This window comes from Frieseomelitta varia, unplaced genomic scaffold (genome assembly GCF_011392965.1).
Source record: "Frieseomelitta varia isolate USP_RPSP 00005682 unplaced genomic scaffold, Fvar_1.2 scaffold_962, whole genome shotgun sequence".
Lineage (NCBI taxonomy): Eukaryota > Metazoa > Arthropoda > Insecta > Hymenoptera > Apidae > Frieseomelitta > Frieseomelitta varia.
In genome coordinates, this window is record NW_025110770.1 from 28,332 (window position 1) to 46,776 (window position 18,445).

An 18,445-nucleotide genomic window follows, 5' to 3' on the forward strand; every position below is an offset into this window, starting at 1 on the left:
CCAGAATTATTTCTTATTACATCAAACTCTCCCACAATATAATGAAGAAGAAAATAGCACAATATGATCCAGTTGTCGAAATTAAGGCAACTGTATAGGCTGTCTTTTTGAAAGAAAATTCCTTCCAAAAATTCTAAAGTACAGAATAATTTTTAGTACTTTACTGTAAATGTTGAGAGCCTAAATTTTGAAAGAAATTTCTTTCCAAAAGAACGTATGCAATATCAAAATCTACGTGATATAAAGTCTTAATGATTTCTTATCATAAATTCTGTTATCAATTTTCAAGTTTGAATAATCAATTTCTGATTAAGAATGGATGAAATATAATCCATTTCCTTCCTGTTTACATTTCATCAATTTCAATTACTTCGTAACGGTGTGTAATAATTTGCAAAAAGATTAGGAGGATTTTGTCAAGTCTCGTTTCGTCTGATTAACACTATCGCACACCTGAAAAATATTTTGTCACTGAAGTAGTCTCGCTCGGCGAACCAAAATTTAAACGAAACACGCGTTTCATTTACAAAAGGTAGAGAAAGAACGTCTGAACTTGAATTTCTGTTTCCAAATCAACATGAATGTTTTCAGAGAAAATTATAAGTGATGTTAAGTAACGACAGTAGGTGAAAATGGAGTTGGACAATAAATTAGCAACTTATCTCTGAACAGGTACAGTTACGAGTCTATATAGAAGACTTGAAACCAAGTTCCTCGATCATTCATCTTTGGATATCGTGGAAGATGATACGCGCATTAATTTCGGTGCTTTTAGCAAGTCTGTCGATTGTCTCGGTCTTACCTCAAGTGATGTCATATGCGAAAGTGTCGAAAAATGGTCAAGAGGAACCGGAAACAAGGAACGATCAGTGGATCGTCAGGTTAGATTATTGATCAATAGATTGTGGTTTTTTAAATTTTTACGAACACTCTCTCTAAGTTTTATAATATGTAAGTTTTATAACTTTACTGTGGATATTTTATATTGTATTCTTATATATTATCCATGTGCAGTGTGTTCATTTTTATATAAATACATAAATATTCACAATCTATTCCTGAGTTGGAAGATGATGAAAATTTAGGTTTATGTTAGGTTGTGTGATATGAGTGAAATGGCTGATAGATGTATACAAAGTGACATAATAATTATGATACGCGAATCTTGAAATGAAAGCATCATAATGATATAAAAAAAAAAATGTTATCCTACATTTGTGATTTGTTCTTTCACGCAGAATTACGATCAGAATTCTTGCTGATCGTACCATGACTATTGAAACATCTTTCCATATGTTTCTCATTTTTCTTGAGTGTAATATTTACTTCTAACTGTCTTTGATATTTTCATAATGTAATGTCAATATTTTATCAGCGATTTGATCTTGTATCATTTAACAATTAAAATGTCTAATTTGACATAGGAATAATTAGATTAACACTATATTTTTGTTTGTTTTTACCTAACAAAGTAATGGATCGGAAAACGGAGGTAGGAGCATCAAGAACATCGCGATCACTATGTCACCAGTGTATATTTCACCGAAAGTGCAGAACCTGAAGAATGGCGAAGCGATTAATTATTTCCCTGGTGGAAGGTATGACAGAAAATCTATTTAAATTCGAACTAAGAAATTTTTAAATATTCCAATATTAAAATATAAATTTAATTCAAAAATTGTATTTAGAATAATTCGCGAATTTAAGTTCAAATTTAAAAAATGATTTGATAGAAAATTTGAATTCGTAGAATTCATAGATATTTTATAATTGGGTAATAATACCGATTAAATCAAAATTGAATTAAATTTGGATCAAAAATTGTAACATATTTTTTATGTTTTCTAATTTATAGATACTCGACATTAGATCATGAATTAATAGCGCAATTGAACTCAAAGAAACAGATTCAAGATAGATACCATCCAGGACCAATTAATAATTTCAAATCCAAAGATCCACCGAACAACGTGAAGGAAAACTCGAAACCTGCGAGTCGTCCGAGTGATCCACCGACCGGTCCATCAATCGGTCCATCGTCTTCGGATATGTTCGACTTTTCTAAGCCAACATTTTCAGAGACCTACGACTACAAACCACCGGATTATATGAGCAGTAAGCCGATTTCAAAGCCGCCGGATTACCTTAGTGACAAACCGATCTCGAAGCCGATGTCAATGGACGATTACGCAGATTCTGAGATAAGTGACATGGTAAGTACAATATTTCTTGAATATTAAAACGTTCTAGTTGCTCTTTGAAATTCAATCTACATCTCCTTGAATCATTTTCCAAAGTTATATTTAATAAAAGGAGATTCAACATTAAAAATACATATAACCAATCAAGTTATATTTGACCAATTAAGTGACTAATCTTGATACTTTATAATTTTACTAATGCTATTTTAATATCAGTCAATTGAGATACTAAACTATCATTTTTATAATTTAGTTTTATATAAATGAAATTTTGATTACGTTCATCATCATATCACAATCATATAATGGTTGTATTAAAATAGAAATAATAACGGTTATATTAAATAGAGACATTTACTGTTCCTAAAATTTTGCTATTTAATATTACAATTCATATTAAGCTTCCAGCTGTCAAATTCTAATTCAATTATATACCAATGTTGAAACTTCGTATTAAGAATCGACCTAGAAAGTATACACACATAAAGAAAAAAGTTAAAATTACAATACATTACAAAGATATTTAGCCATCTCAAACATTATAATAAATATAAAAAATGGTCCCACAAATTTTCTAAAATTAAACACACCTCGACCCTATAACTTCCCAAAAATATATATACCACATATTTCGATACTTCCAACGATGCAATCTCAGTACATCGCGAAAGATCACCTAAATCATCATTTTCAGCCACCAGATTCCAAGAAACCGGATTCCTATTTCGCGTCCCACAATCACGAGTCCTCCGATTACACCGATTATTCGCCTGACACGTCTTACAACAATGACGCAGCACCGAAACCGATCGAGTATTCCGGTCATCTGGATCATCCTCCCTTTGACAACGACGATGACCATTCTTACGGTCATCATCATCACGACTTCCATCACGAGGTGATCTACGATCACATTCCTGAACACCACGAGCACATAGAGGCAGCAGAAGAAATGAACGATCAGAGGCTGAACAAGAAGCCATACTCGTATTATTACATAGGCAAAAAGCTTTGGTACATTCCACTGTACTTTAGCATTTATTTTATCATCTACATCGCGGCGCTGGTGTTGAAGAGTATCGCCAGGCACAAGATCACGTTCCCCGCGCATTTGGCGGATGCTGTGGATCATCATCATCATGCGAGGACGTACAGCGATTTCAGCTGGTGGGATTTTGGAGAGCAAGTGTTGCGAGGTATCGAAAGTTTCGCAGAGAAATACGGAAAGATTTCTTAGAGGTTTTTCTTTTTTTCTTTTTTTAATCAATTTGTTAAGAGTGAGGTTGAAGACAGATCAGTGAGTTTGCGAGACATGTAAGGAATATTTGAATCGTTGATATTTTTAAATCAAGTCCATCGCCAATTTTTGGAAGAATTTTAAAGAAATTCACATACGTTTGTTCGAGATCAATTGATCTATCAATCCGTTCCATCTTTGACTGACAGACTTTTTTGAAAAATGAAATCTAGCAATGATAGTGCTCTCTGCATCGACACATCAATCGAAATGAAGTAACACGTAATATAAGAGGATACGGAAAAAATTAATTCTGAACGAATGACAGTACCTACATATTTTTTATAAAATTTGCAAGATAATAATTAAGTTGTTCGTATTATACCAATAAGCAAGAACGTAATATAGATTTTATGAGGCTTAAGTTGTAAAACGCTGAATGTAATTTCACAGTACAAGCAACAAATTTTGTACGTGTAAGTATTATTTTATAAGTAAGTCTTTTGTAAATATTAAAAATCCTTCTGATATACTATTTATTTGAAAATTACAGCGCATTAAATTACAGTGCACTTTAACTTTGAATGAATGACCTGTAAATGCAATAAAAGTCTACAAAAAAATAATTTTTTGCTAACGATCCATTTGATCAAATCCCTCGAAGGAAGGAAATACAAGAAAACAATACTTGATTATGTAAAAATTATCGTGGATCATCAGTGTATTAAATTAAACTTACTAATGAGCTATATTTTAATGTTAGTAGTGAATTGAAAAATTCAATATTAAAAGATATTTAAAATATAGCAGTTACAATATTTATGTAGTACATAAAACTTTCCGCTTGGTTCTAGTTAAGTTTCCTTCATAAGGATATTCCTAATCACTATGGTACAAGCAATAAACTTAAGTTGCTTTAAATTTCATAGTGTCATAGAATCTAGATGGAGGACATATTATAAATTAATTCTTGGAATTTCGTTCATAGTTTAATCAAATAAAATTCGATTAAAAAGAATTACAAATGAAGTATTACCTCTTTAATGGGTCAATTTAATTACGAACAATCATAATAATACCAAATTATAATCAAATACTAAATAAGTACACCGTAAGAATAAGAATCAATACGTTGTTGATTATTTGAATAAACTTCTAGCTATTCGAATAACATCGAGCAGACATTGTTGGTTTATAAATTCCCAAGAAACAGGCGTATTCGGTTATGACTGTTTCTTACGATCGCACCACAAGCGGTGGCGCAAGTTTTTGGCGAGATAACGAGCCGGAATTTGTCAGTATCGGTGGTATCCGAAAGAATTACTGGGAACGACACGAGAATTCTGATGGTCTCGCATTCCGATTAACCAATTACGCCATTTCGACCATCTCTTATCCCTGCTTTCTTTCCATGTATGATTCCCTGATTTCATCGTGTACATAGAATACGAAATTTCGTTTCGTACCATACTCTTACAGATTTCGTGTACCTAAGTTGTACTTTATACGTGAGAATACTCGTTACACGTGAATTCACTTTTTTTTTGTGTTTGAGAGGAATGCATGGTTTACGCTTGTTTCTTAGGAAATGAATATTTATTGATTTTATTTTGAGTTCCTCTTTTCTCGTCCCTTCTGAACAATGATTTAACAGTTTGTAATATCTGTTAGCAAACTAACGAGTTAGAATTTATAAATAATGTTAGAAAACTTTGCAATTCTATAGTATTAGAATTGTAATATTATGATACTTATAACACGAATATTAAATAAAATGATCAGTTAATTTACAAAATTTATTTATTATATAAGCTACATATTCTCTTTCAAATATTCGTTTGCAAATTAATCACTAATTTTCATCACCAAAGAATTCGATATACATATACTTACATTGACTCTAGAGATATGAGAGTAATTAATGATGATTAATAATTCAGTACACGTTATCTTACATTAAATTCCATGGAAGTCTTATAGATTTGCAAATATATAAACCAAAGTTCGTGTGTTTTGTGTGTATTGCAAACTTTCTTCCATTTCTTGCGTTTTAATTCCTCTTAACGCGTCAGTTCTTGAATAGCCAAACAAATCCGATCCCCGTGCTAATTAGAACGAATGAAAAAGGCTCGACAAAGTCAAAAGCACCACGCCCAGTTTCTAACTGAACTGGCAATAAGTAAAAATATCTGTCGCAATTATCGCCGGTTTAGAGTATTGTTTCAACGGGACTTGCTTATGAAGCTGCTAATCGTCTGGCCTAATACCTTTGGAGGATGTGAGGATGACTTCGACTAACTGATCCGAACTTTGTGTTTTCTTTAGCCTAGATACACTTACCACTGTTCTGTTCGATGGCATAAAAAATTCCATTCATTTTAAAGAAACCTTCCGTCAATTTGCCAGTCGTATCTCTTGCCATTAAGTCCTTATTACGACAGAAAACAGTTAAAGGCTCAAATTGGCTAAAACAACGATATTACAAGTGTAACGTCGTTACCGTGTTTAGGATTGACGCAAACAATTCTTTTTGACACAGGAGGGACGACATGAATGGAGAGTAATACACATGTAGCGAAAAACAATACCCGTATTATATTTATTTATGTGTAGTATACCCTCCTCATATTCGAACTTAATAGATAGATGATTAATTGAATTTTCGAATAATAGGATAACCACTTTATTAATGGATGTGATAAAGACCAATGTAATATTTAATTTTCACTTTTTTTTTGATCAGTTTTTATTTTTTTAACGTTGATGGAATTCCAAGGAATTCCATTTAACATTTTTTTTCATTATTACGTCTTTCGCTTGGGTTCTATTATTTTTCAAAATTTCAAGTTTCGATTCAAAATATGATTGATCAGAAGTTCCAATAGAATATTTATTTAACTTAAAGAATTAATTTTTTATAATTACAATTTAATAATTAAATTTTTTTTAAATATTTATTTAACTTAAAAAAAATCATTGTTTCCTTCTAAGAATATTACGAGAAGACCCGAAATAAGAACAGAGAGTATAAGAACAATGTAGATCTTATTAGATATAGATTTAGTCAGTTAAACATTAATACAAGAAAATTAACGCGTGCAAATATATCTTTCGCATTTCAATCGACAAACTTTTATCAAAGTAATCACTCGATACCATACACTTGGGTCAAAAGACAAATAGCGTGATTAAAAAGTCAAATACGACCGTTCAAAATGATCAATGATCTATAACCTAATTTACGAGTGAAATCTTCCTAGACGACGCGACGATGCGTAAGAGTTGTAACAATTAGGGCTTTTAGCGCTGCACGTTGGATTTGCTTAACGTTTCTGGTGATACAGTTACCAGTAACCGAACAGTATGTTTGAACTGGACCCACGAATCGTTCAGTCGCCTCTTGGAGTTTATCATCGACGGTTCTTCGGCCGAGGTCCTTGTCGAGAAAGATTTCTTTTTGAAACGATACACGCTCCATGGTGCTACGAGATCGATGAACTCGCGACCACGGGACCACAAGGAATGAAACGTTCGTATCGAGGGATCCGTCAATGGTGAATCGTTGTCGTTTCCATGAATTGGCGAGGCAGAATTGACTGAAAGTGTATACAGACACTTGTTCACGAATGAGAGGCAGAGAACGTGCCTTTTTACGAGCGACGAGGATCCCTTGAAGAGCTTGGTGCGACCGAACGAGTAAAATTATGGGTAGATATTGTTCGATCTATTCGCAGATTCTATGTAAATTCTTAGGATATGAGAAATTTGTTAATAATCAATTGCAAAACAGTTCATTTGTAGAACAGTAATAGTGAGAGTTCTATAATTTAATTAACGTGAACCGCGGATCGCGTGCAACATGAGAAATTTAGTAATGATTCATTGTTTAATAGTGAAGCAGTAACGACGAGAGTTACTGTACGCTAATGTATTTAATATCAATAGTGTACGTGTAAATATTCCATATAAATACTGCTGACAAGCCACACTGACCAATAAATTGTAATGAATAACTTTCTAAAATTTTCTTACGATAAATAAACTCTAAATAATACAAGTCATTTGGAAACTTGTAATTTTTAGATTTATGGAAAAAACGAAGTTGAAATAACATAAAAAGTGGTCAAGATCAGTTTAAATTTAGAATAGAAGTATTATGTATGTCATAGCCATTAATAGATCTTATCTCTAATAAAAGTCTTTTCTATTTCAGACAGAGTACAAACAAATTTAGTTTATCACTGTTTTCTGCTCCTTGCTTGCATTTCCCATGCTTCAGCAAGTGAATTGACTTTCGACGAAGTTGATGCACTTCCGGAAACCAACGAATATGAAGATGCTTCGATGATCAATACTGCTCTACAAGCATACAGGTTACTACATTGAAAAATTATTTTTATGAAATTTAATATGATTAACCATTGATCTCATATCCAGAAGAAGAAAATAGATCTTTCTCTCATTGTAGCAAATTTTCTCATGTTTCATTCTGTGTTCATTTTAGTTTTGTAACTTATTCTAATTGTATTACTATTTTTATTATTTCCTTCTATACTCAATAAATCTTTATCATTGTTATCCACAAGGTAATTTAATTACTTAAATTTTAAGTGTTCAAGTAAAATTATAAATATTTATTTCTGCTTGACTTTCGTAGACAACCACGAATGTATCGACGCGGTTACCACGAGGATCACGGGTCCATGTATCAGGATGACGACGATGATCACCACGGTAATCATATGGAGGATGAAGAACACGCTATGAAAGCCATGGAAAACGCGAGAGTCGATTATTGGGGCGGTTATTACGATTTCCTGATAAACGAGGGTAGTTATAAATTCTGGGCCGTGTTTCAAGTAAGTTTCAATTACTTTTTACGAATTATACACGCTATTTGCCGTAAGTATTAGAACGTTTGCTCGTTACGTTTATTAGAATACTTCTCCTTTTAACAAATTTTCCTTTTAATATCTTGTATCTGTAATTTAATATCTTGTAATCGTACGAAGGTACTACTAAATTTAATGTACTCGAATCTAATTTTATAATACACACGATCATCCAAAAATCAACCAACGCTTGTTATAGATACACGACAAATACATAAAAGTAGAAACTACTCTATGTCGAAGCAAGTTCTTATCTAATCACAGGATGTACGAACTTAGATCAGAGTAATAGTAACAAATAACGATAATTATGATTTCATTTTAATCGAATAGGAAGAATCGTAGAAGTTGTTAGCAGGTTAGATGTAACCGCATAAACGTTCTCAAGCCGACCATACGAAATTGATTATTATACAATAAACGCTTATAGAGTACGTGCGTTCTTCACTCCACTTCCGTGTTTGTGCGTGGTATCTCCCGCGTCAGGATTTAAACCACATTTCCAAGGAGAAACGTAATATTCTGCATTAACGAAATTTTTCAGAGCATTTAGACGCTCGTCGGTAATTTTAATGCTCCATTTCCACCCGCAAAACTCTCCAACACCGTTAGTATCAAATCCCTCACACTGTCACGATTGTTAGATTGTTGGCTTTTCATTTACTCGAAGCAATTTTTTTTTTGCATTTCTAAAACTTCGTGCGAGATGATCATTTAATCTTTTTAATTGTAAGTAGAGTTTCCTTGGAAACGCTCTATTAATTAAAAGTACCGATGTTCCTCGATGATGTTAACCGTGAAAGATATTTTTTCGTTTCGATTGTTAAAATAGTTGCTAAATATTTTAATGTAATTTTATTATTGAAGATAATATTGTTATATGACATGTAGTAATCTTTACACGAAGAGTGTACTTCGTTAAGTAATTTTTATTACTGACAGACGATTCTGTTAATTGAATTACTTTATTATTACTAGGGTCAAATTAAAACAAAATTAAAACAGATGAATACGTCTCAATTTGTTATATACGAGAGTAATTTGCTATCATAAAGTTAAATTTTTTTTTTAAATTAATCAATTTAAAAAAAAGTTGTTTCTAATTTGATATAACACCATCTATTGTCCAAGGACTAATATAGAAAATAATAGAACTATATGTTTATTCTTTAACAGCTTGCGACAGCGGCCCTTCTTATCTACAGCGGCTTCGCGGCGCTTTATTACGCCAAAGTGAATCCACCACCAATAGACGACGAGTTCGATATTTTACGTCGACGAAGATCGTTGTCCATCTTCCCGCGAGATAGATCGTTCTGCGGTTTGGACAGTGTCACTTTTCAAAGGATAATCGACGCGGTTGCCAGGGAAATTCACTGACAATAAAGAACTACTCTTATCTACGAACTCTATCTTACATATAATAATTTTGAAACAATATCTTGTCGAAATTGAAATTGTTTGATTCATAGAAGATTATTGGAAAGAAGGATTAATCTCGTGGAAAGTTAATTCTATTCAAAAAATTAATCAAAGTTAGTAATCTTTTCTTAAAGTTAATAATCTTTTCTTTGTTTGATTTATAATATCTGTGCGTCCCTCTTTTTCGTTTATCGATGCAACAGAGGAGCACTGCCTCATATTTTTGATTCTGTTCGTAATTAATTTATAACAATTACTATTAGATTGTATTGTAATTTGTGTATGTATATATATATGTAATTATATACGTCTCGTATTATTAATGCATTTGTTTACATTCCATTTTTCGCAGATTATTTGTACGAGAAGAAAATACCCGTGTTTTACGTTTGTTCAAATGCTAACATAATTTTCTTAACTTTCATATTCATGTTCGTACATACGTTTGTGACTTTGACTGAAATTTGAAAATGTAACTACAAGATATAGAAATTGCATTCGTCGAGAAGTTTCTACTTGTATGTCCGGATAATAAGTCGAATAATAAAAAGAGATTGAACTTGCCGGTGGCAATTTGGCGAGATCCGTCGTCAAGGACACGCAATACGTTCTCCTTTTTAAATGAGATATTTCGCTCTTCGAAATTAAGCGATCCACCGATTAACACCGCCTTATTAAAAGATCTCGCGGCTCGTGGTAAATTATCAGCGCGGTAAGCACACACGGAGGCTTATGGCTGAATGCCGACGAAGCCGGATTTCTCGGAAAAATGCAAACAGATTATATACGCAGGGGAGATTTTGCCAGGCGATTCGAGTGTCACGCGCTCGCTCGTTGAATCGTCCGGTGAGTAGCCGGGCATCAGCAAAATGTATGCGCGAAAAGATCAAAACGTAATAAAAATCCGCCGAAAAAATGTCGACCGATAAATCAGCGACGGTTGTTGCGCCCGTGCGTCGTGCTCGGTGTACACATTGTACGTATGCATCCTCGATCGTCTGTAAAAGTTTTATACGTGAACACGTACATACGCGCGCGATACGCGCGGTTCAAGCTCGCAGGCAAATTTTCTTGTCGAACAACGCAACGTAACGAGGGGCCCTCGAGCATCTTTCCGGAAGAACAGGAGCGTACTAACCGCGCTACTTGGATTTTTACGTACGTCCGATCGATTGCGAGGACGACACGCTCTTCCTAATCTGTCTTCAGTCTCTTGATTGTACGACAGATGCACTTGCAGGGCAGTTACAAAAGACGGTGGTACCTAGTTTCATCTTTCGTTAGTCTTTATATTATATTACAATTCCCAAGTCTTGAATAGATTGCATTGGCATTTGTACAAGTTCATATTTTTATGAATGTATTCAATGGAAACTTTATTCCATGGAAACTTTATTTCGTATATTTTCTGGATTTTCGTAAATTATTTTCCACTTTCAATTCCTGTCCCGATTCCTACTGACGCGCAAAAGTTCACAGTTTGGTCATCGTGATCTTTTTCATCAAAATTTTTATTTCTTTCGTTGTAAATGTTGGATTCGATAGAGTAAAACGAACGAAGCTGATAGCATCTGAGAGAATCTCAAACTTTGAGTCATTTTTTACGCTGTTTACTATCAGGGCATAAAGTTAGCAATAGAAACAAGAACTTTTTTATAACATTTTTTCACTCGAAACTTTATTTTCCACTAACTTTAACAACTTTGAAATATCTCCGCGGTTACACTTATATGGCGATTAAGACTGTTAACGTCCCATTAAAAACGAAAACAGGAAACGCCGATCTGCTTTCCTTCTGACCGTAATGAAACACTCGAAACGTTGTTCCTTCGATCATCAGATCCTTCAACCATGATCAAGGCAATGTCGTTTTGACTTTAACGATCCTTGTTCCTCTCCCTGAAGTAAGTCGATTATATGAGAAAACCATTCAAGACACCATTCTTTGAGGACTCTCTGTTAAGTGGAGATTCTTGTATATCAGAGTTTTGTATATTTACGTATGAAAAAAAGCCACCGAAGGTTCTAGCGGAGCATTAATATCAATATGAAGTATGACACAGCGTTTCTGATATTTATGGAAGTCTGGGATTATAAGCAATTCTTCTGCTCTGTTATACATGTAGTGAAACGTGTATAAGATGAAACATTTAAGATTAATGTCTGAAATATTATTGAAGGTGTTAGTTAAGACACTTTATAAAATGATTATTCAGTATAAATGGCTGAGTAGTTTTTATAGGAAATATCTAGTATTGATTGAAATAAAAATATATGGGCACACTAATTTGTAAAAGGTCTTATTTTTCGAAGTTATGTTTCCTTGAAACAATTTAATTTTCTGGTATATTTGACAATTTCAATATTTCAAGTGACTTTATACATTCCATGTATAAACTTATATGGATCCTAAGATGTTATCATTGTAATTAGTAAGTGCTAAGTCATTCGTTGTTTTCAAAGACTTAATAAATTTTTAGAAAAAGTTTTTTTTTTAATAATAATCATATGTAAATGCATCAATGCTATATACTAACAAATATTCATCAATTTTTATTAAAATACTTATAGTAACGATATTTACAGAACTAGAATTACAGGCAGACTCTTTCGCTGTCTCTCTGAAAATGCAAATCAGTAAAACATACAGTATATACTAGGATCTAAAATATTTTCTACCTGTCAACCTTCTTTATTCTCCTTACAAGTGTTTACTCGCTCATCTTCATCTTCCTGGAAGCCTCGATAAATTCTTGGAAAGAATTATTTTTCCTGTTTACGTAATTTACAAATGCTTAACGATTTCATAGACAGATGGAGAATAATGATAATAAACCCGCAAGGGGTGGTTACTTATTGTTAGTAACTACACGGGCCTGGCAAACCCGCGGACCCTAGCTACACATCAAATTGGTGTGTTTTAATCCAAAATGAAAAGATCTATTGAGAAAAGATGAAAATAACAAAATTGACAATATATTGGATTAAAGAAATTAATGAATACATCATAGAGATATGTTCCAGTTAAAAATAAAACTGATGATGACAATGATCAATGATAACACACAGATGGATAATAGTATTTAACGAACACAAGGATTAATAATAAAATCCTCCCTCTATGCAACATCAAATCGAATGGATTTTACCGACTGGTAGAATTGAAAATTCACGAGACACAAGAACAAAGGAACGCCTGGATTTATCTTCATCTGCAAACGAAGAAAGCGGAGCGGATATCGTTACATTCATAATCCAACGTTGAATTGAAGCTTATCAAGTTCAAATCAACGAATAAGCTTTCTGCACACGAACGGAAACCCTTCTCGTGCACCACGGAGGACCACGTATTCGGGATAAGAAAGCCCTTCTTGCGGCCAAGAACGGAATGCATTAATCGCGACGGTCACCGAACCTTCCTCTGGTTCTTCGGTCCGCGCAAGCAATTAGAAATTGAGTTATATTTCTTGCGCTTGCCGGTGAATAAATTTCGACGATCGTCGCGGACGCGTTCGTCGTGCAGGAAATATATTAACCACGGCGAGTTGGTCGAGCGTGCCGCGATCGACCGCGAATATTTTAGTCGGTAAGATAGAGGAGGAAGGAAGGGGTCCGGTACGGCCCTGCAAAAATCACCCACCCAAGCGTATTCACCAACGCATTCCGCCACGTAGCCGGCTGCAAGGGGTACCTACGGCAAAAGTACCAGCGCGATTATGCGTGCCAGTGTGCTGGATCATATTCGAATAAAAGTTTATTCGTACAAGCAACGAGCAACGAACGAAACATTGATCCCTGATTGTTCTTTTTACTCGTTCGTTCGTCGATTTCATTGGTTCGTTCGTTCTATTTAAAGATATTTAAATTTCAAAATGTTAGATTTGACTACGATTCAAGTTAATTAATTTTTGCTATGAACGAGTAAAAAATGAAGTCTCATTTGTTTCATTTGTTATTCGTTCTTTGTTCATTTATTTTTCTTAGGTATAAAAATATAAAAACTTAGATCTTGCTGATAACGCTTTATGTATTAAAGAATAATTTTTGTTAATATTAATGTGATAAAACGTTCTTTAAATAGGATTTCAAATGAGAATTAATTTCAATGAGATTAAGTCAAACAAGTCACGATTAAATCCACAATATTCTGCTACAAAAAAATTCATGCGAAATTTTTGATAGAAGAGGACAAAATTTATGAAACGATCTAGTAACTTTTATATATTTAATAACACGAACCAGTCATCTTCAAGAGTAATAAACCAGCCGACGGGTAAAAGGGTTGAACCTCTCTTCTTCCTTTTTCATTTTCCGTCTTCCATCCGTTTATTGTAACCAACAAAAAATTTTTCAAATAAATCTCCGACCGCGAGGGGAAACGGTAGGGGATAAAAACCGCATAAAAACTGTTATTTAGAACGGGGCGCATCAACGAGCATCGATAATAATTCTCGCGTGGACCGAACTCTCGCCACGGTGAGAGATGATACGCGATGATAATGGCGTTGCACATCGAAACGCGAAATCGCGCGGAGATCGCGAGCACCCTGAAGGCGATCGTGGGGTCCATTAATCGGGGTCCATTTTGTAGAAAAGATTCCTGATCCACAGAGGAAAAATTTCTCAGGAATGCCAAAAACAAAATATACCATCGCTACAACTGAATAGTATTGAAGAATTTTAATATTCGAAATATTTACGTGTTCATATTTTCTAATACAGCATAGATGATTGAACAATACATCACTTATGGCGCAATTGTGGTGAAATTTACATTTGTGATGTTTCATTTCAAACAATTTTGTACACATGCGGATAATTTGTAAAATTTGGACGGAGAGTAAAATATTTATTGTTAGTTCGACAAAATAGTAGAAATACAGCAATCAGAAAACCAATTAGTGTGATTATTACAGAAATGTAGATTGTCAAACAAATAATCTATCATAATTTCGTATGCTGAATTTTGTGCGGTAGAATAGTTTGAATTATTTCAATTTTTATCACAGAGAATTAAATGATTATTTTATTTCTACTATAAAATACTCGTTCGTTATGAGAATTTAAAAAATACAGATTTTTATACATTGAATGGCACAGTCATGATTGCAGGAACATTCTGTATAATGACCGAACAGAAAGATATGCAATGCTCGAGATTAAATTTGTACAAAGTTGGGATGGAAACGTTTACGCGCTAATAAAGATATGCGTCGATATCTTAAAGTGGACGAGAAAATTAAAATTGCAGCATTGAACATGATAGCAAGTCGAAGGAGCAGCTTTTAATACTGCAGATAAATCTCTGACAGGTGAAAAAGTACGAATAATCTTTTCGGCTTTGAAACGTTCTGGATATTTACGACACGAATATTCTTGGTATTCAATGTTGAAACCCCTCACCGGAAGAAAGGATGAAGAATTTTATACATTAATGGAATTGTATGTACAAAGTTGCAAGACCAGAAGTCAGAGTTTCCAACTGCTTGAGATTAATCTCGCAAGTCTGATAAACCGAAGGAAGTTTCACGTTTAAGCACCTTGTATTACCAATGTCGGACAAGCACACGTTTATCGACGTGATTTTAAAAATGTTAATACTAATAAATGAATCGGATAAGATCAAATTATCGAGGCAATAATTTTTGAATAAATCGTGTAATCAATTAACGAGGGAAAAGGACGAGTGTACTTTAACAACGTGTGTTAAATATTTATAGATAAAATAATTGAAATTAGTTAATACAAAAGAATATAAAACTATGAATATTTTATATTACATTATGTTATTTTATATTGTGTTATATTATCTCGAGTCAATGTTGCCTGTGCAAGGATTAAATCTTCAACTTCTTTTATGGACTACTACAATATACTACAAATCTCTCATCTTCAAAACATCAGATCAATATTCTACAAGCACAAAAACCAAGTCTACAACTTGAAGATTTTCGTCCTAAAATCATCGAAACTTTACAAAGTCATCCGCGGCAACAACCGGGCGGAAGAAAATGGCGGAGCGGCACGAAGTTCGGTAAGGCAGAAAGCAGTGACTTTTAATATTCCAGATAAATCTTTGACGCGCGCGGGAGAGAGAGATCGAGAGGAAGGATGTTGAGAAGCAGAGGGGATTGGATGGTTGTGGCAAGGGCCCCGAAATCGGGGCCCGCGGATAAAAACAGTAATTTATGATGCAATGCTCGGCGGCGATCGATAATTCTCGCGTTGCGAATGCAAGCAGAGCGAAATAACGCTCACGCGGCTTCCCTCTGCCAACGCCGCCCCCTACGCTCTCGCTACCAAGCGAGGCGTCCTTCTTCTTCTCCGTCCTTTTCTTTTTTACAGCTAATGATAATAATAATAAGGACGATGACGGGAACCGAGGGAGAGTGGAACAGGGCGGAGACGTACCGAGAAGTCGTTGGAAAGAGCCCGAGCCGAGCCACCGCGCTCAAAAAGAATTCATTATGACGCGCGGAATGGTTATCTATCGATGGGGAGGGAGAGGGCAGAGGGCCTTTATCTCGATGCCTCGTTTAGCAGGAAAGAGTATTGGACCGATAAAAATGTTATTTACGACGCCCCCGTTCGAAAACTGAGTGAATAATCGCGAATGCGTGTGTTCGTGCAACAGTTGCCTCGATTCGACGATTTTAAGAGACAGATTGAGGGGTGGTCCACGGGAGGGGGAGATCGCATAAATAAGAATGCACGATGTGTAGCGATCGGGCGATAGCGAAATATTCTCGCGTGTAGAAACGCATAAACGATATTATAAATCACTTGCAGGCGTTCGTATTATTGCTAATATATTACTGGTCGTAAGTAGCCTTATAAGCAGGTTTCTTGAAATTTCGATAAATAATAACCTCCAACTATCCAAACATTATTAACTTTGGTCTCGTTAAGTTTATGAGATTTTTCAGATATTTTAATTTCTACAAATTTTCGAAACGTTTCCAGATTGATTGGGTTATTAATGACTCTGTCTATATATCGTAATGATTAGTATAATCGATCTTGGAAAGGATTTGTACCTTCGAGAAACCTCAGTTGTTGAATCCTCAGTTTCAGTATAAATCTTCTCCGATTTGTTTCGTTTTATAGGTTTAAATTTATTTCTCGAAAGAAATAAAGCAAACATTAAACAGTTAACGAAGAGAAGTAGTTTTTCATTATAATTTCGAATATTTATAGATGGCAATGTACATGAATATTGTAAACCTGTAAAGAAAATTATAAGGGCCATGGGCGAATGGATATAAGAGTGTAGAATTGCAATAAATTCAAGGATGCAAGCGCGAAGCTGAAGTTTATGGCTGCACTGTAGATTGCAACGGAGGAGAAGTTATTAATTGGTCAGGTATCTTTTTTTCGTTTTTGAGAAGCCACGGGTAATGAATTAAATATCCTAAATAAATTAAAGAAAATTGTGGTTGCTACATTGTATTCAGACGAAATAGTTGATTCTCTGATGAATTTGTGATTGCAATTAATTTGTTTTTATCGTAAGTGCTTTGTAATTTCACGGTGAATGATCGTTCAATTTTTTTACATCTCGAGTGATTCTTTTATCTGAATGGACAGTTTTAATTTTCTTTTATAAAAAATTTTCGTGGAGCTTCGTTCTATAGAAATTTCAATTTTTCATATGATTGTTAATTTGTTTCTTCTTCGTTCAGAGAATTTCAATTTACGAAGGTACGTTTTCGAATACTTATCCAAGTATTTTTCTAATTGTAAAAAATAGAAAAGGAATTTTAATTCTTTTTTTTTTTTTTTGAAACTGTTTCAATATAAAAATCCATATTTTCAATATTTGCATTTTACAACAGTCGACGTTTGCTCTTCATAAATGCTCCACATTTATTGCATTCATTCCTGTTCTGATTTGTTCAATCTTAATCCTTACTCGCGAATAAACGACAAAAAGATCTTCGCGATTTTTTTTTCTTTTTTTCCCTCGAATAAAGCAAAAGTCCGAAAGATGAGTTATCTTTGAGCGCATTCAGTTTAAGAGATACAAATGTTCCTGTCTCCTCTCTGCTTCCTTAATGAAGAGCAAAATATCGTTATATCGAACAGCTGGCAGAAAATTCATTTGCCAGTGACGATGCAAGAAAAGGTCCGCGCAAGACGTAAAAATTTATTATTCGTCGGACCTACGTGAGGGTCATTTATACGAAGTGTATGATTTATCGACGCGTTTCGATGCGTTCTGAATGAGTATCCGATACGCTGAACGACTTTTTGGCCTCTATCTAAAGGGGCTGCAAGACCCTGTGATTTGTGTGGCCATTTCGTGATTGTAATGCAGAATCCTCGATTAATTTCTTTCAGTTAGCTGTTCAAACATCCAGACAGAAAAAACGAATCGCCAGCTTATAATACGAGCTTCTTCTTTTTTCCATCACTTGTTACAGATGTATCGCAGCGAGCGAAAGTGTATACCTACCATCCAGCATGTCCGAAGTGACATTTTCCTAAAAACTTTTATGCTTTACAATTTTGGAAGTTCGCGTGTTCAAAAATTTTTTAATTATTATCCCGTAGTGACATTTGTGGAATTTATTAGAATTACTATGAAGATGTAGGAACAACGTCAATATCAGTTCGTATATTTATATAGAGTATCGTTTCATGCTTAAAGAAAAATTTTGTGAATGTTCTCTAAAAGCATATTCCTCGTTCTT

General features: G+C 34.2%; 2 protein-coding genes across 3 annotated transcripts; both read left to right on the forward strand.

The window, feature by feature from the left end:
- Positions 1-226: 226 nt before the first annotated feature.
- Positions 227-4,181, forward strand: LOC122538145. Of its 2 annotated transcripts, XM_043671958.1 has the most exons (5): positions 227-672; positions 776-881; positions 1,473-1,598; positions 1,856-2,213; positions 2,896-4,181. In XM_043671958.1, the coding sequence occupies exons 2-5, from the start codon at positions 811-813 to the stop codon at positions 3,436-3,438; spliced, it is 1,098 nt and encodes a 365-aa protein (XP_043527893.1). In that variant the 5' UTR covers positions 227-672; positions 776-810; the 3' UTR covers positions 3,439-4,181. The 2 variants fall into 2 exon arrangements, with proteins under 2 accessions (XP_043527893.1, XP_043527892.1); XM_043671957.1 differs by having other exon boundaries at positions 227-881.
- A 2,619-nt stretch (positions 4,182-6,800) lies between these two features.
- Positions 6,801-9,757, forward strand: LOC122538146. The gene is made up of 4 exons (XM_043671960.1): positions 6,801-7,146; positions 7,652-7,811; positions 8,096-8,297; positions 9,507-9,757. Exons 1-4 carry the CDS (start codon positions 7,143-7,145, stop codon positions 9,708-9,710), a joined length of 570 nt encoding a protein of 189 aa, XP_043527895.1. The 5' UTR covers positions 6,801-7,142; the 3' UTR covers positions 9,711-9,757.
- The last annotated feature ends 8,688 nt before the right edge of the window (positions 9,758-18,445 follow it).